Source organism: Plecotus auritus, assembly GCF_963455305.1.
Source record: "Plecotus auritus genome assembly, chromosome: X".
In the NCBI taxonomy this organism is placed as follows: domain Eukaryota; kingdom Metazoa; phylum Chordata; class Mammalia; order Chiroptera; family Vespertilionidae; genus Plecotus; species Plecotus auritus.
The window spans coordinates 55,420,361-55,448,045 of record NC_137784.1 but is presented as its reverse complement, the minus strand read 5'-3'; the positions used below and the strand labels follow the sequence as shown (position 1 = coordinate 55,448,045).

Genomic DNA, 27,685 nt, shown 5'->3' with positions numbered 1-27,685 from the left:
GGCTCTAGCTGGTTTGGTTCAATGGATAGAGCATTGGCCTGTGGATTGAATAGTCCCGGCTTCAATTCCTGGTCAAGAGCACATGCCCGGGTTGTGGGCTCGATCCTCAGTGTGGGGCGTGCAGGAGGCAGCCAATCAAAGATTCTTTCTCATCATTGATGTTTCTATCTCTCCTTCCCTCTCCCTTCCTCTTCGAAATCAATAAAAATATATTTTTTTAAAAAAAGAGTGAAAGGGCCTGGCCAATGTGGCTCAGTGGTTGAGCACTGACCCAGAAACCAATAGGTTACTAGTTTGATTCCCGGTCAGGGCACATGCTGAGGTTGTGGGCTCGATCCCTATTAGGAGGTGTACAGAAGGCAGCTGATCGATGATGTTTCTCTCTCATTGATGTTTCTATCTCTCTATCCCTCTCCCTTCCTCTCTAAAAATCAATAAGACATTAAAAAGACATTTTTAAAAACAGTTAAGGGTCTACAGAGAAATATATGGCTAACCTGACCATAAGATAGGTAAAAAAAAAACCTCTACAAATTTATAAAACAGTTTCAAACATTAAAAAATATATAATAATTTGTACTATATTCTATAGTAATATCCAAAGGCATCACTGTGATATATTAATAGCATAACAAAATACAGTACTTGTTATTATTGTTGACTTTGAATGGTCAAGCAATGGTTAAAATGTGCTTCAGAAAACTAGAAAACATAATTCATGAAACATAATTTTAGAAAAAATAATGAAATTACTTAGACTTTTTAAAATAAAAAATGTTTTATGTTTAATAAAAGCAAACTGTCAGTCAACTAGAAAACTTGGTTATCCAGAATAATTAATTTTCCTAAGATTACATTCAGGGAATCTTGGTTTTATTGTGATACCGGATTATACACTTATACTCCCTAAGTATTATAACATTTTACTCTCATGTGGGTATTTTTAACTAAGTCATGGCACAAACTATATCTGCTGACTAGGCTTGGGTATCAGAGACTCTCAGTCTCTAATCAAGACTTTGCAGAAATTGATAGTGCCAAAGGGGTGAAAGAGAAGTGGGTATAGAATTATATTATTGTTTTAAACTTTATGTTAATATATTTGAACCCTGTAAATGTCTAGACAACAAACAGACACAAGTTACAATTTAAAGTAATCAAGTTTATGTGTAAACATTGTCTTAAAGTATTTTACAAAGGCTTTAAGGTATAATTGGCCTTTCTTGTGAACTTGATGTGATCTGATTAATACATAATAAACATTTCTTATTAATGATTTCTAGCATTGCTGTCTGTTCATTCACAATAACATTAAGATACCAGATGATGATCAAATTTGGAACATGGGAAATACATTAAAGAGAGACTAGGTTGGCAAACTATCACAGATTGATGGGTGAATTACTGTGAATCTACCAAAAGCTTATTGTATTGTATAATCAGTTTTGCTAGTAAATCTAAAATTGATTATAAAAACCTGTCTAAATGTGATTCTGTTTGTAGCCATTACTTAAAGATTATAGGGTCTGAATATAGTTAGCTCTTTTATTTAATGTACTAGATCTTGATTCTTGTTTCTAGATATTGAGGTTGTTTGTTTTTTAGGTCAGCAAACAGGAAGACCACTGCCAACAGGATTAGTAGGCTATTTACACAACATTCTGTGGAAAAAAGCTTACAGAAGTTTTCAGGTTTGAGAATAATTTGTTTACATTTTTTTAATATTCTTTCACAACCCCAATAAATGAAACAATATGTTGACTATAAAAATCATAGAGCATCAAATACTTTAATAATATCTCTATTTATTATTCATAATGTTGAGTATTAATTGGCATCGGACAAGAATTTATTTTAAAATATTAAGATGTGATTCATTCCCATTGGGTACTTACAATGTAGGGAAATTAAGCTATAGAAAAGTAATTTAACATGAAGAATGAGAAACTCCAAGGGATTTTATTCCTTTTAAAAATTGTGGTGTGGCCTGGCTGGTGTGGCTCAGTGGTTGAGCATCAACCTATGAACCAGGAGGTCATGGTTCGATTCATGCTCAGGACACAGACCCGAATTGCAGGCTCGGTCCCCAGTAGGGGGCAGGCAGGAGGCAGCCGATCAATGATTCTCTCTCATCATTGATGTTTCTGTCTCTCCCTCTCCCTTCGTCTTTGAAATCAATAAAAATGTTGTTAAAAATTGTGGTATGGCCCTAACCAGTTTGGCTCAGTGGATAGAGCATCAGCCTGTGGACTGAAGGGTCCCAGGTTCGATTCCGGTCAAGAGCATGTGCCTTGGATGCGGGCACATCCCCACTAGGGGGTGTGCAGGAGGCAGCTGATCGATGTTTCTCTCTCATCCATGTTTCTAACTCTGTATACCTCTCCCTTCCTCTCTGTAAAAAATCAATAAAAATATATTTTAAAAAAATTGTAGTATGAAGCACAGAGGATTTTTAGGCCAGTGAAAATACTTTGAACACTGCTATAAAGATGGATAGATATCATTATACATTTGTCTAAACCTATAGAATGTACAACACCAGGTGTGATCCATAATGTAAACTATGGACTTTGGGTGATTATGATGTGTCAGTGTACTTTCATTAGTTGTAACAAATGTAAGGCTTTGGTGGAGGATTTTAAATATATATATATATATATATATATATATATATATATATATATATATTATTGATTTGTTTTTAGAGAGAGAGGAAGGGAGAGGGATAGAGGGATAGAAACATCGCTGAGAGAGAAACATTATCAATTGTCTGCCTCCTACATCCCCCCTACTGGGGATAGAGCCCACAACCCAGGCATGTACCCTGACTAGGATCGAACTAGGTGACCTCTTGGTTCCTGGGTCAGTGCTCAGCTGCTGAGCCACACTAGCCAGACTGCTGGAGGATTTCTTTTTTTTTTTTTGGGGGGGGGCTCGATCAGGACTTGGGCCCCAGGTGGAGGATGTTTAATGGGGAGGCTATGAATGTGTAGGAGCAGGGGTTTCATAGCAAATATCTGTACATTCCTCTCAATTTTTCTGTGAATCTAAAACTGCTCTAAAAAAACTTTATAAAGTTGTGGTACAATAAAAAATACAAAAGAGTAGTAATATATTTTCTCTTTGCAAACAAATCCAGGTTTACTGAAACTACAGATATTTTATGTTTATTCATTTTTGTTTATCCTCACCCAAGGATATTTTTTCCATTGATTTTTAGAGAGAGTGGAAAGGAGGGAGGGAGGGGAAGGGAGAGAGCAAGAGAAGCAAGAGAAGCATCAATGTGAGAGAAACACATCAATTGGTTGCCTCCCACAGGTGCTCCAACTGGGGCTGGAGATCTATCCTGAAACTCGGGTGCATGTCCATGACTGGGAAACAAGCCCACAACCTTTCTGTACTTGAGCTGATGCTCTGACAACAGAGCACCACCAGCCAAGGCCAGATAAGACTTTTTAAAGTATAGTTGTTCATAATCTAATCACTTGTAAAAATTTTGGTATGTATGCATTTGTGTGTGTGAATAAAAAAGGATATAATGTTTTTTAAAAGTTATGGTGGACTTTTTGTTATTCCAGATGAATTTTTGCAGAATTCTTTCTCTGTCTGTGAAATATGCCGTTGGTATTTTAATGGGGAGTGCATTGAATCTATAGATTGCTTTGGGTAGTATGGACATTTTAATGATGCTGATTCTACCAATCCATGAACATGGTATGTTCTTCCATCTGTTTACATCTTCCTCTATCTCTTTTTTCAGTGTCCTGTAGTTTTCCGCATATAGGTCTTTTACCTCCTTAGTTAAGTTTATTCCTAGGTATCTTATTTTTTTTTGGTGCAATAGTAAATGGGATTGCTTTTTTAGTCTCTCTTTCTGTAAGTTCACTATTGGTGTATAGAAATGCCATAGATTTCTTAGCGTTAATTTTGTATCCTGCTACATTGCCAAATTGATTTATTAAGTCTGTTAGTTTTTTGATGGAGTCTTTCGGGTTTTTTATGTACAATATCATGGCATCTGCAAATAAGGACAGCTTTACTTCTTCTTTTCCAATTTGGATGCCTTTTATTTCTTCTTCTTGTCTGATTGCAATGGCTAATATTTCCAGTACTATGTCAAACAGGAGTGATGAGAGTGGGCATCCCTGTCTTATTCCTGTTCTTAGGGGAAATGGTTTTAGTTTTTGCCCATTGAGTATGATGTTAGCTGTGGGTTTATCATATATAGCTTTTATTATGTTGAGGTATGATCTTTCTATTCCCACCTTGTTGAGAGTTTTTATCAAGAAAAGGTGTTGGATTTTGTCAAATGCTTTTTCTGCATGAATTGATATGACTATGTGATTTTTATCTCTCAATTTGTTTATGTGATGTATCACGTTTATTGATTTGCGGATATTATACCATCCTCAGCAATCCTGAGAAAGAAGAGTAAAGTAGGAGGGATCTCAATACCAGATTTCAAGCTGTATTACAAAGCCATTGTTCTCAAAACAGCCTGTTAGTGGCACAAGAACAGACATATAGATCAATGGAATAGAATAGAGAATCCAGATATTAACCCAAACCACTATGCGCAATTAATATTTGACAAAGGAGGCATGAACATACAATGGAGTCAAGACAGTCCCTTCAATAAATGGTGTTGGGAAAATTGGACAGATGCATGCAAAAAAATGAAACTAGATCACCAACTTACACCATACACAAAAATAAACTCAAAATGGATACAGCACATAAACATAAGACGGGAAACCATAAAAATACTAGAAGCCACAGGCAGCAAAATCTCAGACATATGCCGAAAGAACTTCTTCATTGATACTGCCCCTAGGGCAATGGAAGCCAAAGAGAAAATAAACAAATGGGACTACATCAAAATAAAAAGCTTTTTTACAGCAAAAGAAACCATCAACAAAACAACAAGAAACCCCACTGTATGGGAGAACATATTTGCAAATGTTGTCACTGATAAAGGTTTAATCTCCAACATCTACAGGCAGCTTATACAACTTAATAAAAGGAAGATAAATGATACAATAAAAAAATGGGCCACGGACCTACATAGAATCTTTTCGAAAGAAGACAGAAGGAAGGCCAAGAGACACATGAAAACATGCTCAAAGTCACTAATTATCCGAGAGATGCAAATCAAAACGACAATGTGATACCATCTCACACTTGTCAGAATGGCTATCATCAACAAATCAACAAACAACAAGTGTTGGCAAGGATGCAGAGAAAAAGGAACCCTTGTGCACTGCTGGTGGGAATGCAGATTGGTGCAGCCACTGTGGAGAACAGTATGGAGTTTCCTCAAAAAACTGTAAATGGAACTCCCATTTGACCCAGTAATCCCACTCCTAGGAATATATCCTCAGAAACTAGAAACACCAATCAGAAAGGATATATGCACCCATATGTTCATAGCAGCACAATTTACAATAGCTAAGATTTGGAAACAGCCTAGGTGCCCGTCACCAGATGACTGGATCAGAAAACTATGGTACATCTACACAATGGAATACTATGCTGCCATAAAAAGAAGGAATTCTTACCATTTGTAGCAATCTGGATGGAATTGGAGAACATTATGCTAAGTGAAATAAGCCAGTCAATGAAAAAAAAATACCACATGATCTCACTCATTTTTGGATAATAAAAAATATTATAAACTGATGAACAAAAAGATAGATACAGATGCAGTAAAGCATCAAACAGACTGTCACATTACAGCGGGAAGGTTAGGGAGAGGTGGGGGAAATAAGAGATCAACCGAAGGACTTATATGTATGCATATAAGAATAACCAACGGATGCAAAACATTGGGGGGTGAGGGCATGTATGGGAGTGGGGTCGGGGGGCGTAATGGTAAGATATGTACACATATAATACCTTAATTTAAAAAAGTTAAGGTGGATTTCCACTTCCAACCAAGATGTAACAGAGATCAGATTTCTGTCTTTGCCTGAACACCCCCTCCCTAAATAAAACAAGATAAAATACATGAAAAAAAATTTTAGACACTGACTATCAGACACGGGAGTGCTCTCTTGGAGATAGGAAATGAACAAGGTGAGCACTGTAGTGGTACAGCTTACTGCCTTGAGTTTCCAGGCTGTAGTATAGGAAGAGGAACTGAAGTGAATCCTAGCAGGCTTTCTTATTTGAGGAGATGGAGCTGAGAATCTGGGAGAGCAAAGCAGCTAAAGTTTATAGAGCAGAATACCAGAGATCAGAATATAGCACATAAAGAGAACCCCAGAAATCAGAGATTCCTCCTCCAATGTTTAGCAGAGTACTGATCAGGAAAGTATGGAATGAAAATATCTAAGTCAGGGGAATAACATCTAAAATTATTAGAGGTGGTTGGATGGAAAGATGGCAACCGGCAGGAAGGTAGGGAGGGAGAGTGTGTGAGAGAGTGAGGGAGCGATAGAGGTGTATGTGGATGTGTGTGTGTGTGTGTGTGTGTGTGTGTGTGTGTGTGTGTGTGTGAAATAGGGACAGTTAGACCCTGCAGTTCTTCCAAGGGGCTGCCAATCCAGGCAGTCTTAGACGGCAAAACCCCGCTGCCACCGCAAACACTCCAGGGAGGACACCGGCAGCACAGAGTCCACGCCATCTTGAAGAACAGAACTGCTTGAGACTAGAATCCTAGCCTCGCCAACACCCAGTCTGGTCTCAGAAGCAAACTACGACCCTTGAGCCACTCTGGTAAAAGACCTGTGATCACTGCTGCAGACCCAGGGACACCAAGACTCCAGGCACCACAGCCCCAGATTTCTGTGAGTCACAAAGCCAATCCCCCTCCCCCGCTGCCCCCCGCGGCAGCGACATAGAAACTACCAGACCCCAGCCGCACAATAAGGCTTTCTGCACACACAGAGCAGTGGCAACTCTGGCTGACTTTGAGCCTTGGTGTCGGACAGGGGAAGTTTGTTTCCCACGACTTGTCTCCACACCCAGGCATGGAGACTGGGCAGAATTTGAGCCTAGTTGCTCATCCTTAGGGAGGTAGTTTTCTGCGACCAGGTCCCGCGCCCACGCAGGGCAGGGAGACAGCACTGAACTTGAGCCCAGACTTGCGAACTCTGGGAATTTGTTTCCCGCGACGCGTCTCCGTGTCCAGGCAGGGAGACTGAGCTGAATTAGAGCCTAGCTCAGGGGTGGGCAAACTTTTTGACTCGAGGGCCACAATAGGTTCTTAAACTGGACCGGAGGGCCGGAACAAAATCATGGATGGAGTGTTTGTGTGAACTAATATAAATTCAAAGTAAACATCATTACATAAACGGGTATGGTCTTTTTTTTTTAATTTCAATAGTTTTATACATTTCAAACATTTTAACAAGAAGAATGTAAACACTAATTATTATAATTTGAAACTTCAAAAAATGGAGGAATCATAGCACAATAACATACCTTATATTGAAGATGGCAAAGGCAAAATAAAATTGCCTAACAAAGAAAAGGTACAAAAGCCTTTCAAATTAAACTTAAATATAATAAAATTATTTAAAACTAAAACAAATAGAAAAGAACGAAATGTGTAAACAGTAAATTAAACATTTTGTTTAGTGCAACTTCCAAATTATGCCCGGGACGTAGATGTAGATGGCAATGTAGACTGTGTTGAAAGGTTTTTGGTCTTATAACATCAACTTCAGTGGGAACAGTGTTGTTGGTCTTTTTTAGCTAATGCATCAAAGTCTGGAGTTAGTTTTGTTGTGGCTATTCTCAGGATAGATCTGAGGTGTTCGTCAGTTAAGCTGGATCTGTGAGGGGCTTTGTTGATGTTCATGACGCTAAATGTCTGCTCACAAACATAGGCTGACCCAAACAGCACCAGTATCTTCTGTGCCATCCTCCGGATGTTTGGAAAAGTGGCTTCATTAAGTGAAGCATAAAAGTCTCTTAGTTCAAGAGAGCTGAATTTCTCCTTTAGGACAAAGTCAGACTGAAGATCGATGAGTTCCAGTTGCACCTCTTCTGATGCTGTTTCAGGGTTTTGTGACAAAGGACAGGCCACCAGTTGAAGTGACTGGTCAATTTTTTCAACATCAGAAAACCGATGACAGAATTCTGCATGCAGGTCATCCAGTGATTTGCTGTATTTCTTCACGTTTTGGATGGTATCCTTCTGTGTGGCTAGTGTGGCAAAATGAGTGAAGACTTTGTCTGAAATTTGTCTGGAAAAGAAAATCAGCTTAGACTTAAAGGCTTTCACATTAGTGTACATATCATGTGCATACTGATCTTTTCCCTATAACTTCACATTTAGCTCATTCAAATGTGAAAATATATCTACAGCAAATGCAAAGTCACACAGCCAATTCTTGTCACTCAGCTCAGTAAATTCATCAGACTTCCCCTTTAATTTCAAAAATGCACCAATCTCTTCTTTGAGCTCCCACACTCGTTGGAAAACTTTGCCCAAACTCAACCAGCGGACACGAGAGTGGTAAAGTAAGTCGTGGTGATCCGCATCAGTTTCCTCCAGAAACTTAATAAACTGACGGTGCTGAAGTCCCTTTGCTCAAATGAAATTAACAAGCTTTACGACTGGATTAACAACATGATTAAGTTGTAATATAGACTTGCACAATGATTCCTGGTGAATAATACAGTGAAGAAAAATAACATCTTGGTTAGGGTTCTCCTCTTTCACTTTATCCTGAATTCTTTTTAGCAGTCCAACATTTTTTCCAGTTAAATTTGGAGATCCATCTGTCGTGACATTAGCAAGTTTACTCCATGGTAGCTTCATTTTCTTGATGACAGTAGACACCCGGTCATACAAGTCCTCTCCCCGTGTTTTTCCTTTCAGTGGCTCCATGGCTAAAAACTCCTCTGTAATTTCAAAATTGTCACTAATCCCTCGGATAAAAATTAAGAGCTGAGCAGTGTCCTTTACGTCATTACTTTCATCCAATGCTAGTGAATAAAACTTAAAGAACTCTGCCTTACTATTTAACTTGCTGGCCAAGTCTTCATCAATCAGTTCCACTCGACGAGTCACTGTCCTGTGCGATAAGCTGGGTTTTTCAATCTTGCCTTTGTTCTCTGGACACAAGAGACCTGCTGTCTCTATCATACATTCTTTCAAAAACTCGCCTTCAGAGAGAGGTTTGCTAGCTTTTGCTAATTTGAATGATAGCATAAAACTTGCTTTGGTAGTTGTCTCTTGAATTGCAGTTTGTCTGTGAAAGACATTTTGCTGAGCCTGTAATTTAGCCATCAACCTCTGTGCAGTAGCCTCCCATTCTTGAGGTGACTGCTTGCTAGCATAGTTGCCATGCTTTGTGGCAAAGTGACGGCTGAGATTGTGCTCTTTGAAGACTGCAAGTGTTTCCTGGCATATCAGACATACCGGCATTGATCGGACTTTGGTGAAAAAATATTTTGTTGTCCACTCCCTCTTAAATACTTGGCATTCACTGTCCACTTTCCTTTCCTTTGGTCCACTCATGTTTAATATTGGGCTAAAACCAACAGTACCATTCTCTTATTAAATTCTTTACTAAAATAAGACAGTAAAGTATAAAAACAAGTGATTAAATTTGCTCTACTATAACATTTTTGGTCTTCTAAAATATATATATATATATATATATATATATATATATATATATATATATATATAACAAAATCATCTGAAAAAGTTCAGACATGGGACAGAGGCACACCCTGACCATAGAGAACAACCCCTTTCCTCCATAGGAAACCTGTGTATCTTTCACACAGGCCCTTTGTTTATGGTAACACACATAGCTGCACATTGCTGTGTCTTCCAGACACACTTGTATGGGAGGTGCTAGGGCAGTGCAAAACATGGGTAACCAGTAGTTATCACTAGCACTTCCGTTACTGGCAAAAAACAGCCGCAGTGCACATAGTGTGAAAGAGCCCATTATCAATGTCAGATTGCATCCACTGGACTCTATAAAAACAACCAAGTGCCACTTTTAAATGCCCATTGCAACAGTTTTTCTTATTAAAAGCTGGAAATGGCAGGATATTTATATATATACCCCTACTGTGACAGCCTGGCAGAGCATTACAAAGGAGAAAACCCAGCATCTGGTGATGTCCATAAGTACAAGACTTCAGGCTGTCATTACCAGGAAAGGGTTTCATCCAAGTATTAGATATGAACATTTGATTTTCAGTTTTTCATTTGTCCAATTACTTCTGAAACCCTGAAATTAAGCAATTTTGTAATAAAATCTTTAGTTCATCACATTTCTATACAATCTTTTTGTTCAACCCACTGAATTAGGGTTCGTTCACACTAGCCGTGCTGCCGTTGCAGTGTGGTGCAGTACTGCAATGCAGCGCAGCTAGGGTTAATGCAGGGTACACAGGTTTCCATCATGTTTGCGTTGATGCTAATGTGCAGTGGTGCATGTTAACACAAATGCCCTGTAGCACGCACTTTTACAGGCGCAAGGGGGAGAAGCAAACGCAGCGCAAAATGCATTTGTTTTGCCGCTAATACATGCGGTTAGTGGCCATGGTAGCATTACTGATACCGCATCCGTATCAGCAAAAAAATGCAGACGCAGCATGGCTAGTGTGACATGTCCTCTGTGTGTCTTTTTCCCTGCTGCACGCATCCGCAGTGGGAAAAAAAACTGCAGTGGATACAAGCCCTAAAAGCTGAAAGTCTTTGTTGTTTTATTAACAAGTCATTGTGATGTACAGAATGTGGGAACAGGAAAAATTGTGTTTGAGTAGAGCTCTTAATCTTACCTCAGAAAGGCTCTGATACTGTGCTCTCCAGGGGTGTGTCTCCCTACATCACCACGATAATGTGTCTACGCATTCCCAGGGTGATGTCGGGAGACGTGTCCGCGGGCATTACAAGGAGCCTCTGGAAGATTGAGAGGTTGTTCCTTCTACTGAATGGGCGGATATAAATCCGCCCACTCAGAAGAAGGAGCTGCGGCCGTGTTTTCTGACGTTGCCATGTTAACACTGCTGCTGGTGAAGGAGCGGAGGGGAGAGCAAGAGAACCCTCCGCTCTTTCGGCTCTGTGGGCTGGATAGAACAGCCAAACGGGCCGGATCCGGCCCACAGGCCGTAGTTTGCCCATGGCTGGCCTAGCTGCTCATCCATAGGGAGGTAGTATTCTGTGACCAGGTTCTGCACCCACGCAGGGCAGGGAGACAGCGCTGAACTTGAGCCCGGACTTGCGAACTGTGGTAATTTGTTTCCCGCGACTCGTCTCCGTGTCCTGGCAGGGAGATTGAGCTAAATTAGAGCCTAGCTGCTCATCCTTAGGGAGGTAGTATTCTGTGACCAGATCCTGCACTCACGCAGGGCAGGGAGACAGCACTGAACTTGAGCCTGGACTTGCAAACTCGGGAAATTTGTTTCCGTTACTTGTCTCTGTGCCCAGGCAGGGAGACTGAGCTGAATTTGAACTTAGCTGCTCATCTTTGGGAGGTTGTTTTCTGCTACCAGATCTCGTGCCCACGCAGGGCAGGGAGATAGCGCTGAACTTGAGCCTGGACTTGCCAACTCAGGGAATTTGTTTCCCGTGACTAGTCTCAACGCCCAGGCAGGGAGGCAGTCCTGAATTTGAGCATAGGCACACGACCTTGGGGAGATTGTTTTCTGTGACCAGATCCTGCACCCACGCAGGGAGACAGCGCTGAATTTGAGCCTGGGGGTGCAGACCTGGGGAGTTAGTTTCCTGTGACCAGACCCTGCATCTTAGCAGAGAGGCTGTGCCAAATTTGAACCTGGATGGTCGGACTCGGGGAGTTTGTTCCCCATGACAAGACCCTGTGCCCACACAGGGAGACAGTGCTGAATTTGAGCCTGGGTGCATGGACAAGGGGAGTTTGTTTTCCACAATGCATACCCGCGTGACCAGACCCCACACCTACACTAAGTGGCAGTGCCACCTGACTTTGATTCAGGGTAAGTGCACACAGAAGGCTTTTTACCGCAGGGCAGAAGTGGATCTCCTGCCAACACAGTGCGACTGGGCAACCTGGTCTCCCAAGCAGATAGTGTACCCTAAATCTCCGCGCAAGAGGCAGCAATGAGGACCAGTGACTAGACTCTGTTCCTCATGGAGTGCGCCTGGGGACCCTGATTCACAGTACATTCACACTAAGAGCCAGTGACTCTAATTCTTGGCGCATGTGCATACAGGGACCCTGATTCTCAGTGCGGGGTAGCACCAAGCAACAGAGACTCTGATACTCGATTCTCGGCATGGAAACAGGGAGCCTCTGACTCCTGACACACAATAGGGGACTTTGATTTTTGGCACATGCCAGTCGGTTCTCTGTTTCAACGTGGCGTAGGCCACACTAAGTCTCTGATTCTAGGTGCACACACGAGGACACACTAAGCGCCTGTGACTCTAACCCAGGGCAAGCATGGCTCCCACCAACCCACAGCAACCACACATCTTGGTGTCAGAGCTCTTCAGTGACACTTGGGGGGTGCAAAACTCCCACTGCACATGGCCTAGGCCCCTGCAACTCAACATTTGAACCTTCTGGTGTTAGTCAGAATGGGGAGACAACGAAGCAATCTCCAGAGGAAAGAAAAGGAGGAATCGCCAAGAAAGGAAATGAGTGAAACGGAAGCATGCAACATGACAGAAAAAGAATTAAATAGTAATGGTCATACAGTTCATACACTGGATGGAAGAAAAAATCAACAACCTATGCAAAAATGAGGAAGAAATGAAAATTTGTAGAAATAATGACAGAAAACTTCCCTGATATGGGGAAGAAAAAAGTTACTTAAGTACAGGGAGTCCCAAACAAGATGAATCCCAAAAGGCCCACCCCAAGACATGTCATAATTACAATGGCAAATGTTATTCACAAAGAGAGAAACTTAAAGTCTGCAAGAGAGAGACAGAAAGTTATCTACAAAGGATCCCTCATCAGATTATCAAATGATTTCTCAACAGAAACACGTCAAGCTAGAAGGGAATGGAAGGAGATATTCAAAGTGATGCAAAGCAAGGGACTGAATCCAAGAATTCTCTATCCAGCAAGACTATCAATCAAAATTGAAGGGGAAATCAGGAACTTTGAAGACAAAAATAAAAAGGCTAAGGGAGTTTATCACTACCAAGCCAGCAATACAAGAAATGCTAAAGGGAATGCTGTAAAAAGAAGAAACAAAAAGTTAAGAAGGAACACAGCCTCAAAAAAAAAATGGCTACAACCAAGTACCTTTTAATAATAACTTCAAATGTAAACGGACTAAATGCTCCAATCAAAAGACATCGAATGGCTGAATGGATAAAAATTCATGACCAATATATATGCTGTCTACAAGAGACCCACCGCAGAACAAGGGACTCACACACACTGAAAGTGAAGGGATGGAAAAAGTATCTTTCAGGCAAATGGAAATGAAAAAAAAAAAGCTGAGGTAACAATGCTTATATCTGACAAAATAGACCTCAAAGTGAAGGCCATAACAAGAGATAAGGAAGGCCTCTTCATAATAATAAAGTGATCGATACAACAAGAGGATATAACCCTGATAAACATATATGCACCCCATGCAGGAGCACCCAAATACATAAAAAATCTCCTGGAAGATATCAAGACAGAGATAGACAGCAATACAATCATAGTAGGGGACTTTAATACACCATTGACATCACTGGATAAATCCTCTAGAAAAAAACAACAACAAAGAAACAACAATCCTAAATGACTCACTAGATGAGATGGACTTAATTGACATCTTCAGAACATTTCACTCCAAAGCTGCAGAATATACGTTCTTCTCAAGTGCACATGGAACATTTTCAAAAATAGACCACATACTGGGCCACAAGCAAAGTATCCCCAAATTCAAGAAGATTCAAATCATACCAAGCATCTTTTCAGACTACAATGGCATAATATTAGAAATAAACTACAATGAAAACAATCCAAAACACTCCAACACTTTGAAGCTGAATAGCATGTTATTAAATATTGACTGGGTTACCTATGAGATCAAAGAAGAAATTAAAAACATTCTGGAAACTAATGACAATGAAAACACAACAATCCAAAACCTATGAGACACAATGAAAGCAGTCCTGAGAGGGAAGTTTATCGCTCTACATGCCTATGTCAAAAAAAAAAAAAAAAAAAAAAAAACACAAGAAAAAAATGGTACTAAATCATCTAATGCTACGACTCAAAGAATTAGAAAGAGAGCAACAAGAAAAGCCCGGAGTGAGCAGAAGGACCAAGATAATAAAGATTAGAGCAGAAATAAATGACTTAGAGACCAAAAAAACCCAAAACAAAACAAAACAAAATCAATACAAAAGATCAATGAAACCAAGAGCTGGTTCTTTAAAATGATGAACAAGATTGATGAACCTCTAGCCAGGCTCACCAAGAAGCAAGGAGAGAGGACCCAAATAAACAAAATCAGAAACGAAAGAGGAAAAAATAAAAACAGACCCCACAGAAATACAAAGGATTGTTAACAAATATTATGAACAACTCTATTCCAACAAACTAGACAACCTGGAGGAAATGGACATATTCCTAGAAAAATACAACCTTCCAAAACTCAATCAGGAAGATTCTAAAAATCTCAGTAGGCAAAAAACTATGCAAGAAATTGAAGCAGTCATCAAAAACTTCCAGCAAACAAAAGCCCAGGGCCAGACGGCTTCATAGGAGAGTTATACCAAACATTCAAGGAAGAACTAAAACCTATCCTCCTCAGACTATTCCAAAAAAATTCAAGAAGAAGGAACACTTCCAAGCTCATTCTATGAAGCCAGCATCACCCAAATGCCAAAACCAGATAAAGACAACACAATGAAAGAGTATTACAGGCCAATATCCCTCATGAACATAGATGCCAAAATCCTGAACAAAATTGTAGCAAATCAGATCCAGCAGTACATCAGAAAGATCATATACCATGACCAAGTAGGATTTATCCCAGGGATGCAAGGATGGTACAATATCCACAAATCAATAAACGTGATATATCACATAAACAAATTGAGGGAGAAAAATCACATAGTCATATCAATTGATGCAGTAAAACATTTGACAAAATCCAACACCCTTTAATAAAGAAATTAAAATCCAAAATAAAATAAAATAAAATTATTAGAGGTTCTCTGGCTGGTTTGACTCACTTGGTTGGGCATTGTCCTATGCACCAAAAGATTGCTGATTTGATTTCCAGTCAGGGTATATATCCCGGTTGCAGGCTTGAACCCCTGTTGGAGGCATGCAAGAGGCAACTGATGTTATGCTACACATCAATGTTTCTTTTTCCTTTCTTCTTTCTGAAAAGCAATAAACTATTCTTTGATAAAATAAAATAATTAGAGGTAGCAATGCCTAGGATTCACATAGTTCTGGAAATAGAACCTGTTCATACCAGCCAGACTAGAAACCTCTAATTCAAGCATGTTTGACATGCTTGCTCTAATTCATGGAGCACTGGGTAGAGAACTCAGAAGAGTGTTGTATCAGTAATAGGGAATCCTACAGTGAGTACTTCTTGAGAACTACCTAAAAATCAGAAAAGTATGACCTGAAAGGATCAAATTGATCCCAAAAAACTTCATTGCTTCCCAGAGTAGAAGTAAAAATATTTATTGGAATGCAAATCTGTCATGCACGCAAGAAGTTAAAGTTCACAATGTTCATCATCCAGTAATAAATTACCAAGCATTTAAGAGGTAGGAAAACACAACCTATATTAAAAAGAATACACAATCAACTGACACAGAAATTAACATTAGCAGAGGCATTAAAACAGCTCTTATAATTATATTCCATATATTCAAAAAGTTAAGTAGAGGCATGGAAGATATAAAAAAAATCCAAATTCTAAAGATGAAAACTATGTCTAGGATGAAAACAACATATTGGATAGTACTAACATTAGATTAGACATTATAGAGGACAAGAGTAGAGATCTTGAAGGCATAGCAATGAAAGCCATCCAAAATGAACCACACAGGGAAAAAAAACTTAAAAAATTGAAAGAACATCAGTGAGCTACAAAAATTCTTCAGGTAGCTTAATATAGAGGTAATTGAAATCCTCAAATGAGGAGAGAGAATAAATATACTAAAAAATTAATGGTTGAAACTTTTAAAACTTAAAAAATTCTCTAAACACACAGAATCAGGAAGAGTAGCAAACCCTAAACACAAGAAACACAAAACTACACCAAGGCACATAATCAAATTGCTCAAAACCAGTGATAAAGAGAATATTTTAAAAGCAGCCAGAGAAAAAGGGCACCCTACATACAGAGGAACAAATTAAGCAGAACATCAGAGTCCTCAGTGGAAGCAGTGGAAGCAAGAACACAGTGGAGCAACGATTTAAAAATAACTAAAGAAAAAAACTATCAAACTAGAATTCTATACTCAGCAAAAATATTATTTAAAAAAGTGGTTTGTAGGAATGTAAAATAGAATGCTACTATAGAAAGCAGTATGGTGATTCCTCAAAAAAATTACAAAATAGAATTATCATATAATCAAGTAATTCAAGTTCTGGATATATATCCAAAAGTATTGAAAGCAAGATCTATAATCTAAGATCTATAACAAAATAAAGTTACAGAAATATTTAATAAACTAAAAGAAGGCATAAAAAGAGGAAAGAAGGAATAAATTTAGATGGGACAAGTAGAAAACAAATAAGATGATATTTTGAAATCTCAGCATATGCAAAATCACATTGAATGAAAATAATTTCAATATCCCAATGAAAAGGCAGACATTTTCAAATTAGATGAAAAAGCAAGGCCCAATTTTATGTATGGCTTAAAAAACATACTTTAAAGATGAAGATACAAATAGAATATCCCATACAAATATGCACTGATTTTCAACAAAGTGCATAAAAGTATTCAATGGAAGAAGAACGGTCCTTTCAACTATAATGGTGCTGGAGCAATGGACATCAACAGGTAAACAAGTTAATCATGAAAAAAAAACTAGAAAATTCACAAATACATATAAATTAAACTCTTGAACAACCAATGGATGAAAGAAGAAATCAAAAGGAAATTATAAAAACATTGAGACAAATGAAAATGAAACCACAAGATACCAAAACTTAAGGATACAGCAAATATAGTTGTAAAAGTGAAGTTTATAGTGGTAAGAAAAAAAGAAATATCAATATTACAACTGTATACTTCAAGGAACTACCACTAATCCCAAACATGGCAGAAGGAATGAAATAACAAAAATCAGAGCAGAAATAAATGAAATAGAGACCAGAAAAACTATAGAAAATATCCATGAAAATAAGAGTTGTTTTTTTTAAAAAAAGATAAACAACATTGACAAATATTTTACTAGACTAAGAAAAAAAGAGAAGGGACTCAAATAAAATTATAAATGAAAGGGGAGACATTACAACTGATAGCACAGACTACAAAAGATTATAAGAGACTACTATGAACAATTATATGCCAACATTTTCAATAACCTAGAAGAAATGGAGAAATTCCTAGAAACGTACAACTTACCTAGATTGAATCATGAAGAAATAGAAAATTTGAATAGACTAATAATGACTAAGGAGATTGAATCATTAATTTAAAAACCTCCCACACACAAAAAGCCCATGACCAGATGGTTTCACAGATGAATTCTACCAAATATTTGAGGAAGAATTAATGCCAATCCTTCTCAAACTCAAGCTCATCTCAGACACTTCCAGACTTGTTTTACAAGGCCAGCATTAATCACACCGATAGTAAAGCCAGACAGGACACTAAAAGAAAAGATAACTGTAGGCCAATATCCCTAATAAACATAGATGCAAACATCCTCACCAAAATACTAGCAAACTGAATTCAACAGCACATTAAAAAGTTCATATACAACAATCAAGTAGGATTTATCCCTGGAAAGCAAGGATGGTACAACTTATGCAAATCAATAAATAAGATACATCACATCTAACAGAATGAAGGATTAAAAATATAGTCATCTCAATAGGTGCAGAAAAAAAAACATTTAACAAAATACAACATTCTTTCATGATGAAAACTTTCAACAAATTAGGTGTAAAATGAATGTACCTCAACAAAATAAAGGCTATATATGACAAGCCCATAGCTAACATCATGGAACCAGACAAGCGTGCTTATCCTCACCACTATATTCAACAAAGTACTGAACATTCTAACGAGCAATTAGGCATCCATATTGGAAAGGAGAAAGTAGAATTGTCTCTATTTGTAGATGACATAATCATATATATAGAAAACCTTAAGACTGCACACAAAAAACACAAACCTGCCCTGGCTGGGTTGGCTCAGTGGATAGAGCGTCAGCCTGCACACTGAAGGGTCCCAGGTTCAATTCCAGCCAGGGGCACATGCCCGGGTTGCGGGCTTTATCCCCAGGGGGGATGTGCAGGAGGCAGCCAATCAATGATTCTCTCTCATCATTGATGTTTCTATCTTTCCCTCTCCCTTCCTCTCTGAAATCAATAAAGATATATTTAAAAAAAAAAACACAAACCTGTTACAACAGATATACAAATTAGTAAAGTTACATGATACAAAATCAACATACAAACATCAATTTTGTTTCTATACTCTAACAGTAAACTATCCAAAAAAGAAACTAAGTAAACCCATTTATAATAATATCTAAAACAATAAAATATTTCATAATATATTTAACCAAGAAGATGAAATATCTGTACATTAAAACTATAAGAAATTGATGAGAGAAGTTGAAGAAGGCACAAAAAGTGGAAAGATCCCATGTTAATGGATTGGAAAAATTAATATTGTTAAAATGACCATTCTACCTAAAATGATCTACAGGAAAACCTGCCATTTGTGACAGCATGGCTGAACCTGGAAGACATTATGCTAAGTGAAATAAGCCAGAAATAGAAAGACAAATATTACATGATACGGTATATGTGGAATTAAATTTATTTTGTTATTTTTTGTTTGTTGATCCTCACCTGAGGATATTTTTTCTATTGACTTTTAGAGAAAGTGGAAGGGGGAGGGGAGAGAGAGAGAGAGAGAGAGAGAGAGAGAGAGAAAGAGAAAGAGATTGGTTGTTTCTTGAATGCCCCCAACAACTGGGCCAGTGATTGAACCAGCAACCCAGGTATGTGTCCTTGAATGAGAATTGAGCATACTGCCTAGGGGTATATGTGGAATTTTAAAAAGTCAAACTCATAGACACAAAGTAGAATGGTGGTTACCAGGGTTTGGTGGTTGGGGAAATTGGGGATATGTTGGTCCAGGAATACAAACTTTAAGTTATTCAATTAAAAAGTTATAGAGACCTAATACAATGTATGGTGTCTATAATTATAACAATGTATTATATAATTGAAATATGTTAAGAGAGTAAATCTTAAGTGTTCTCACCACAAAAAAAAAGGGTAACTAGGTGAGATTATGTATATGTTAATTAGCTTGATTGTGGTGAACATTTCACAATGTATGTGTATATCAAAATGTCTTGCTTTATACCTTAAGTTTAGCTACTGCAAATAGAATGGTATTATTGGGGTTTTTTAGAGGGCCTGTATTTCTTTACTGAGTTGAAGAAAAAGTACTTAAGAATTCCTTCTCCTATTGAGTCTTTTTCTTTTCCCTCATTTTCCAGTCTTACAGAAAAATTTTTTAAACTCCCCCACTTCCATCAACTGGAGAAGAATATAATCTTAATTGTAAATAGTCAAAGGTAGTGTTGTACCTACTCAGCACAGTTATTTCTAGTTTAAGAGTGTGTCTTATTCCTTTTAGGTCCTAGTGACTCCTGTTATTCCTTGAAAAATGTGAAGCTTCTTGATAGTGTACAAGGGACTCATTGGTGTGCATGAGCAACCTGAATTTTCTTAGCTTAAAAAAGTCATCCAGGTTATTTCTGTTAGTTTTTTTCCCATTAGCTTGTTATCCTTGAAAAATTTAAAGTGCCTCAAAAGTAAAAAAAAAAATGTACAAAAATATAGCAGCATTTAATTATAATAGTGAATAACCTAGAAATTAAATAGCAAACATTAAAATTTAATTGAATGTTTTATATTCCTTAAATTGATAACTATGAAGACTAAATAGCAATATAGATTATTTGCAAAACATTTAAATGGAAAGAATATAACGTGAAATTATAATATACACTATGATTACAACTATATAAGAATACAAAAGGATAAAGTTAAAATGGAATGTAGAAAAAGAAAATAGCTGTATTAGCATAGTGAATTATGGTTGTTTTCTTGAAAAAAAATTTTTATCATTGTTTTAACAACTTTTAAATTTTATTTAGAGTTTTCTAGCATGGTTCACCACCATCTCAGGCTCTTCAGTCCATGTGTGATTTTTTTTTTAATTTCTTGACAGAGTTATAGTTAAAAAGTACAATGTGATAATTTTATTTGATATACATATATATCATAAAAGAGTTCTAACAATTGATTTAATGAACACATATTTACTTTTTTGTGAGATCACTTCAGGTCTACTCTCTTAGTAAAATTCAATCATATAATTCAGTATTATGAACTATAGTCACCATGTTATACATTAGATCTTCAGAACCTTTTTCAGTTTAGAACTACAAGTTTGTACCCTTTTACCAACCTCTCCCCATTTTCTCCATCCCCCAATCCTTGTAACCTCTAGTCTATTCTTTATTTCTATAAGTTCGATTCCACACATAAGTGATACTATACACTGTTTGTCTTTCTCTGGCTTATTTCACTCAGCCTTATATTCTCCAGGTTCATTCATGTTATTGCAAATGGCAGGATTTCTCTCTTTTTTTTATAGCTGAACTAGAGGCCTGGTGCACAAATTTCTGGGGTGTCCCTCAGCCCAGCCTGCACTGTCTCCAATCTGGGACCCCTTGAGGGCAGTCGGACATCCCTCTCACAATCCAGGACTGCTGGCTCCCAACTGCTCACCTGCCTACCTGCCTAATTGCCCCTAACCGCTTCTGCCTGCCAGCCTGATCACACCCTAACCACTCCCCTGCCAGCCTGATCGATGCCTAACTGCTCCCCTGCTGGCCTGATTGCCCCTAACTGCCCTCCCCTGCTGGCCTGGTCACCCCCAACTGCCTTCCCCTGCTGGCCTGATCGCCCCTAACTGCCCTCCCTTGCCAGCCTGGTTGACCCTAACTGCCCTCCCCTGCAGGTCTGGTCCCCCCCAACTGCCCTCCCCTGAAGGCCTGGTCACATCCAACTGCCCTTCCCTGCATGCCTGGTCCCCCCCAACTGCCCTCACCTGCAGGCCTGGTCGCTCCCAACTGCCCTCCCCTGCAGGCCTGGTCCCCCAACTACCCTCCCCTGTGGGCCTGATTGCCCCCAACTTCCCTCCCTTGCCAGCCATCTTGTGTCCACATGGGGGTGGCCATCTTGTGTGTTGGAGTGATGGTCAATTTGCATATTACCTATTTATTATATAGGATAATACTCCATTGAATACATATACAGTAAGTCCTTGGGTTACATCAGAGATCTGTTCCTATGGCGTGACGTATCGCAATTTTTGCCTTAACTCGGAACTCACCTACATAAGCACCTACGTCACTCACATGAAGCACATACACAGCAGTAATGAAGTGAAACAGTGAAAAAATTTTAAAAGAAAGATAAGAATTCCTGACCTTTACTTGTGGTAAATAAATAATAAAAAACATAAAGCACATATGTACATACGTCAAAATGACGGAACTTTTTTTTTTATAAATAAATGGGAGATGGCGACATAACCACAAAACGATGTACGTTGAAAACGTCCGACATACCCCGAGGACTTCCTGTACTATATTTTCTTTATACATGCATTAGTAAACAGACACCTCGGTTGTTTTAATACATTAGCTATTGTGAATAATGCTGCAATGAACATGGCAATACAAATCTCTCTTTGAGATAATGATTTCATTTCCTTTGGATGTATACCCAGAAGTGGGATTGCTGGATCACATGGCAGTTCAATTTTTAATTTATTGAGAAACCTACATATTGTTTTCCATAAGTGGTTGAACCAGTTTACATTCCCACCAACAGTGTATAAAGTTTCCATTTTCTCCACATCCTCGATAGCATTTGTTATCTTTTTTCTTTTTGATGATAGCCATTTTAACAGGTATGAGGTGATATTCTGGTTTTGCTTTGTGTTTCTTTGGTTATTATTAATGTTGAGTACTTTTTCATATACCTGTTGGCCATTTGTAAGTTGTCATTAGAAAAATGTCTATTCAGATCTTCTGCCCATTAAAAAAAAATTTTTGCTATTGTGTTGTAGGAGTTCCTTGTATATTTTGAATATTAACCCCCATTGAATATGTAGTTTGAAAATATTTTCTCCCATTCCATAGATTGTCTTTTATTTCATTGATGGTTTCTGTGAGATGTCTAATGTGAGGGAAGAAGAGAGAATATTGATTGCCAATTTATCTGTAACTTATACTGATTATCAAGACTAATAATTAAATGCACGTAGAACTCAAATAGAGGGGGTGTTGTGTTTCGATTGCCTTAAAAAACAATATTATTGTTCTGTTTGTTTCTAGAGGTGACTTGGAAAAATTAGTCATATGTAGAGATAACCATGTAATTTTGTTATTTCTTTTTAAACTTTAGGTGCACAATTACGATGATGCCCTACACTGGTATTGTTATTCTCTGAGAATTTATGAATCTGATCAAATGGATATGGAATTCCCCAAGCTGAAGAGGAACATGGCTTCCTGTTATCTGCATTTGAAACAACTTGATAAGGTCTTGTGATTCATCTGTTTTTCAAAGGCAGCAAATGTTGTCATGCTCAGTAATAGATAGATACAGTGGTGTGACTTCTTGGCTGTTTAGGTAAGGATATCTAAGAGTTCCATCATATAGGACAAAGCCAAATTGATATTTTCCTGATTTGCACACTCCACAATAATTAATAAATTTTCCTAAAGAGATAGAATTTGGGAGAGTGTTAACCCTATTACTTACTCTTTAGTTTTTGCACTCTGTTCTGAAAGGTACTATATCATTAGAACTCCTGAACAAAGTTATCTGCTACTAACCATCTGTAATATTTTCTTTAGAAGCAGACTAAATTTTAAGGTACACATTTTTTTACAAGGATTCAGTAAGAACAAATACTTGAATGAAATGGTCATTTTTTACTTTCTGGGTTATATCTTGCCTTTCCATCTCTGCTAGAAAATGTTCAGAAATATATATATATATTTTTATCAGGACAAAATCCTAAGAGGTAAAAAATAAAAACATATTGGAGGATAGAACCATTCATACTTCTCAAAGCAGTTTGGGACATTTCTTTCTTTTGATATCATGTAACATGTACATATGGGGTGTGGTATTGGCTCAAGAAAAGGAAGGACAAATAAGGATAAGTGTGTACCCAGATTACCTATGATGGTTTTTTGTTGCTTTTCAAATTTAATGACAAGTTTAGGAGAAAATATGTGATTAAGGGTTGTAATTGTAGATATTTTCTTTGAAGATTTGTTTACTTTGAAGGGTTGTTTATTTGACTAAATACTTCAGATTTTCTTTCAAAAGAATATATGCCATTTAGTTTATATGTTATAAATTCATAGTCCTGCAACAGAAGTAGAAATTTAACTTAATTCATCATAGTTCTGCACAGACTAGCATTTAAGTGTTTCATAAAAATAGTTGACTACTGTCTGGCTCAGTGGTTCAGCATTGACCTATGAACCAGGAGGTCAGTTCGATTCCCAATCAGGGCACATGCTTGCGTTGTGGGCTCAATCCCCAGTAGGGCGCATGCAGGAGGCAGCTGATCAGTGATTCTCTCTCATTATTAATGTTTCTCTCTCTCTCCCTCTCTCTTCCCCTCTCTCAAATCAGTAAAAACATATTTTAAAATAAGATAGTTGACTATTGTTTACTTAAAGACCTTAAAAGATTATCATACAGATTTTGTTACAGGATATCATTAACTATTTCAGAAATATATTTGTCTACTGATTACTTAGAGCTTTGTAACTTCCATGATTTATGTTGGCCTGAAAGATTGGGAAGCACCTGGACCTGGAGCTAGATATGCCAGTTGTGGGGATGGATGCATCTTCTGCAGGCCAAGGAAGGACATCTAATCAGATTATCAAAGAATATAGTATGAGACACTGTGCTAGACTTTGAGTTTACAGAGATGAACAAGACATAGTTGCCTTGAATTCAGCTAAGTATCTGGCATCAGGGTATCCTAATGCGCAGATAAGCAGATCATGGCAATGAGAAAGTCTTAAGTACTGGAAATATTTCATAAGTTAGAAACACAGGTAGTTGTCATCACACAAACATATCATCAGGGAACAGGTCTTCAACCATAGAAATTTGGACTCAGAGACTGGATTGAAATCTTTGGAGCATTGCAGGTATGTGCAAACAGTCAAGAAAGAGAAGATAGAGTTCCAAAATGGAATATGAAGCTATTTTTAAGAGAGGGTTCCTTTTTCTCTGCATCCTTGCCAACATTTGTTGTTTGTCGATTTGTTGATGACAGCCATTCTGACAGGTGTGAGATGGTACCTCATTGTTGTTTTCATTTGCATCTCTCAGATGATTAGTGACTTTGAGCATGTTTTTATATGTCTCCCAGCCTTCTGTATATCCACTTTTGAAAAGTACCTATTTAAGTCTTTTGCCTGTTTTTGATTGGATTGTTTATCTTCCTTTTGTTAAGTTGTATGAGTTCCCTGTAAATTTTGGAGATTAAACCCTTAAAAGGAGATAACATTGGCAAATGTGTTCTCGCATGCAGGGGTCTTTCTTGTTGTTTTCCTGATGGTTTATTTTGCTGTGCAGAATATTTTTATTCTGATGTAGTCCAATTTGTTTATTTTCTCCTTAGTTTCCATTGCCCTAGGAGCTGTGTCTGTAAAGATATTGCTACAACATATGTCTGCTATTTTGCTGCCTATGGAGTCTTGTAGGATTCTTATGGTTTCCCGTCTTATATTTAAGTCCTTTATCCATTTTGAGTTTGTTTTTGTGTATGGTGTAAGTTGGTGGTCTAGTTTCATTTTTTTGCAAGTATCTGTTCAGTTTTCCCAACACCATTTATTGAAGAGACTGTCTTGTCTCCATTGTATGTTCTTGCCTCCTTTGTCAAATATTAATTGAGCATACTGGTTTGTGTCGATTTCTGGGTTCTCTGTTCTGTTCCACTGGTCAATATGTCTGTTCTGGTGCCAGTACCAGGCAGTTTTGAGAACAGTGGCTTTGTAGTATAGCTTGATATCTGGTATTGTGATCCCTCCTACATTGTTAGCCTTTCTCAAGATTGCTGCAGCTATTCAGGGTCATTTTTTTATTCCAGATGAATTTTTGGAGAGTTTGTTCTAGGTCTTTGAAGTATGCTGTTGGTATTTTAATGGGAATTGCATTGAATTTATACATTGCTTTGGGTAGTATGGACATTTTAATGATGTTGATTCTACCAATCCATGAACATGATATATTCTTCCATTTCTTCATGTCTTCCTCTATCACTTTCTTCAGTGTCCTGTAGTTTTCCGAGTACAGGTCTTTCACATCCTTAGTTAAGTTTATTCCTAGGTATCTTAATTTTTTTGGTGCAATGGTAAATGGGATTGGTTTTTTCGCTTCTCTTTCTCTAAGTTCATTATTAATGTATAAAAAGGTCAGATTTCTGGGTGTTAGTTTTGTGTCCTGCTACTTTGCCAAATGCACTTATTAGATCCAGTAGTTTTTTGATGGAGTCTTTGGGGTTTTCTATGTACAGTATCATGTCATCTGCGAATAAGGACAGTTTTACTTCTTCTTTTCCAATTTGGATGCCTTTTATTTCTTCTTCTTGTCTGATCGCTATGGCTAGCACTTCCAGCACTATATCGAACAGGAGTGGTGAACGTGGGCATCCCTGTCTTGTTCCCGTTCTTAGGGGAAATGAGTTTAGTTTTTGCCCATGGAATATGATGTTGGCTGTTGGTTTGTCATATAAGGCTTTTATTATGTTGAGGTATGATCCTTGATTCCTACTTTGCTGAGGGTTTTTATCAAGAAAGGGTGTTGGATTTTGTCAAATGGTTTTTCTGCATCAATTGATATGATTATGTGATTTTTGTCTCTCAGTTTGTTTATGTGGTGTATCACATTTATTGATTTGTGGATATTGTACCATCCTTGCATCCCCAGAGTAAATCCCACTTGGTCATGGTGTATGATCTTTCTAAAATATTGCTGAATCAGATTTGCTAGTATTTTGTTGAGGATTTTAGCATCTATGTTCATCAAGGATATTGGCCTGTAGTTCTCTTTTTTGTGGTGTCTTTATCTGGTTTTGGGATTAGGGTAATGCTGACTTCATAGAAAAAGCGTGGAAGTGTGCCTTCCTCTTGAATTTTTTGAAATAGTCCAAGGAGGATAGGTTTTAGTTATTATTTGAATGCTTGGTAAACTCCCCTGTAAAGTCATCATGACCAGGGCTTTTGTTTGCTGGAAGATTTTTGATCATTGCTTCAATTTCTTTGCTAGTTATCGGCCTATTCAGGTTTTTTTATTCTTCTTGATTGAGTTTTGGGAGCTTGTATTTTTCTAAGAATATGTCCATTTCATCTAGGTTGTCCATTTTGTTGGAAGAGAGTTGTTCATAGTATTTTTTCATAATCGTTTGTATTTCTGTGGGATTGGTTGTTACCTAACCTCTTTCATTTCTGATTTTGTTTATTTGGGTCCTCTCTCTTTGCTTCTTGGTGAGCCTGGCTAGAGGTTCATCAATCTTGTTTATGCTTTCAAAGAACCAGCTCTTGGTTTTGTTGATCTTTTGTATTGTTGTTGTGTTTTTTTTTTGCTTCCACGTCATTTATCTCCACTCTGATCTTTATTATTTCCTTCTTTCTGCTTACACTATGCATTTCTTGTTGCTCTCTTTCTAACTCTTTGAGTTGTAGGGTTAGATAATTTATTACCACCTTTTCTTGTTTTTTTGAGATAGGCCTGCAGAGCTATGAACTTCCCTCTCAGGATTGCTTTCATTGTGTCCCATAGATTTTGGATTGTTGTGTTTTCATTGTCATTTGTTGCCATGATGCTCTTTATTTCTTCTTTGATTTCTTTGCTAACCCAATCATTGTTTAAAGCATGCTATTTAGCCTCCAGGTGTTTGATCTTTTTATTGTTTTTATTTTAGTTAATTTCTAGTTTTATGCCATTGTGATCTGAGAAGATGCTTGATATGATTTCTATCTTCTTGAATTTGAAGAGATTTTGCCTGTTCCCCAATATTTGCTCTGTCTTTGAAAATGACCCATGTGCACTTGAGAAGAATGTATATTCTGTGGCTTTGGGGTGAAATGTTCTGAATATGTCAATTAATTCCATCTGATCTAGTGAGTCATTTAGGATTGCTGTTTCTTTCCTGATTTTTTGTTTAGAGGATTTGTCCAGTTGTGTTAGTGGGGCATTAAAGTCCCCTACTGTGACTGTATTGCTGTCAGTATCTCCCTTGACATCCTCCAGAAGTTTTTTTTTATGTGTTTGGGTGCTCCTGTATTGGGTGCATATATGTTTACCAGAGTTATATCTTCTTGTTGAATTGCTCCCTTTAGTATTATGAAGTTGCCTTCCTTACCTCTTGTTATGGCCTTCACTTTGAGGTCAAATTTGTCGGATATAAGTATTGCTACCCCAGCTTTTTTTTTTCA

General features: G+C 37.8%; 1 protein-coding gene across 1 annotated transcript in view; it reads left to right on the top strand.

The window, feature by feature from the left end:
- The window catches only part of TEX11 (testis expressed 11), a gene marked incomplete at both ends in the record, with an annotated part of 517,390 nt that overhangs the window by 318,572 nt on the left and 171,133 nt on the right, over positions 1–27,685 (top strand). The window contains 2 exons of the mRNA XM_080652805.1: positions 1,606–1,691; positions 22,617–22,754. Coding sequence (XP_080508931.1) covers positions 1,606–1,691; positions 22,617–22,754 — 224 coding nt within the window. The remainder of the gene's footprint in view (positions 1–1,605; positions 1,692–22,616; positions 22,755–27,685) is intronic.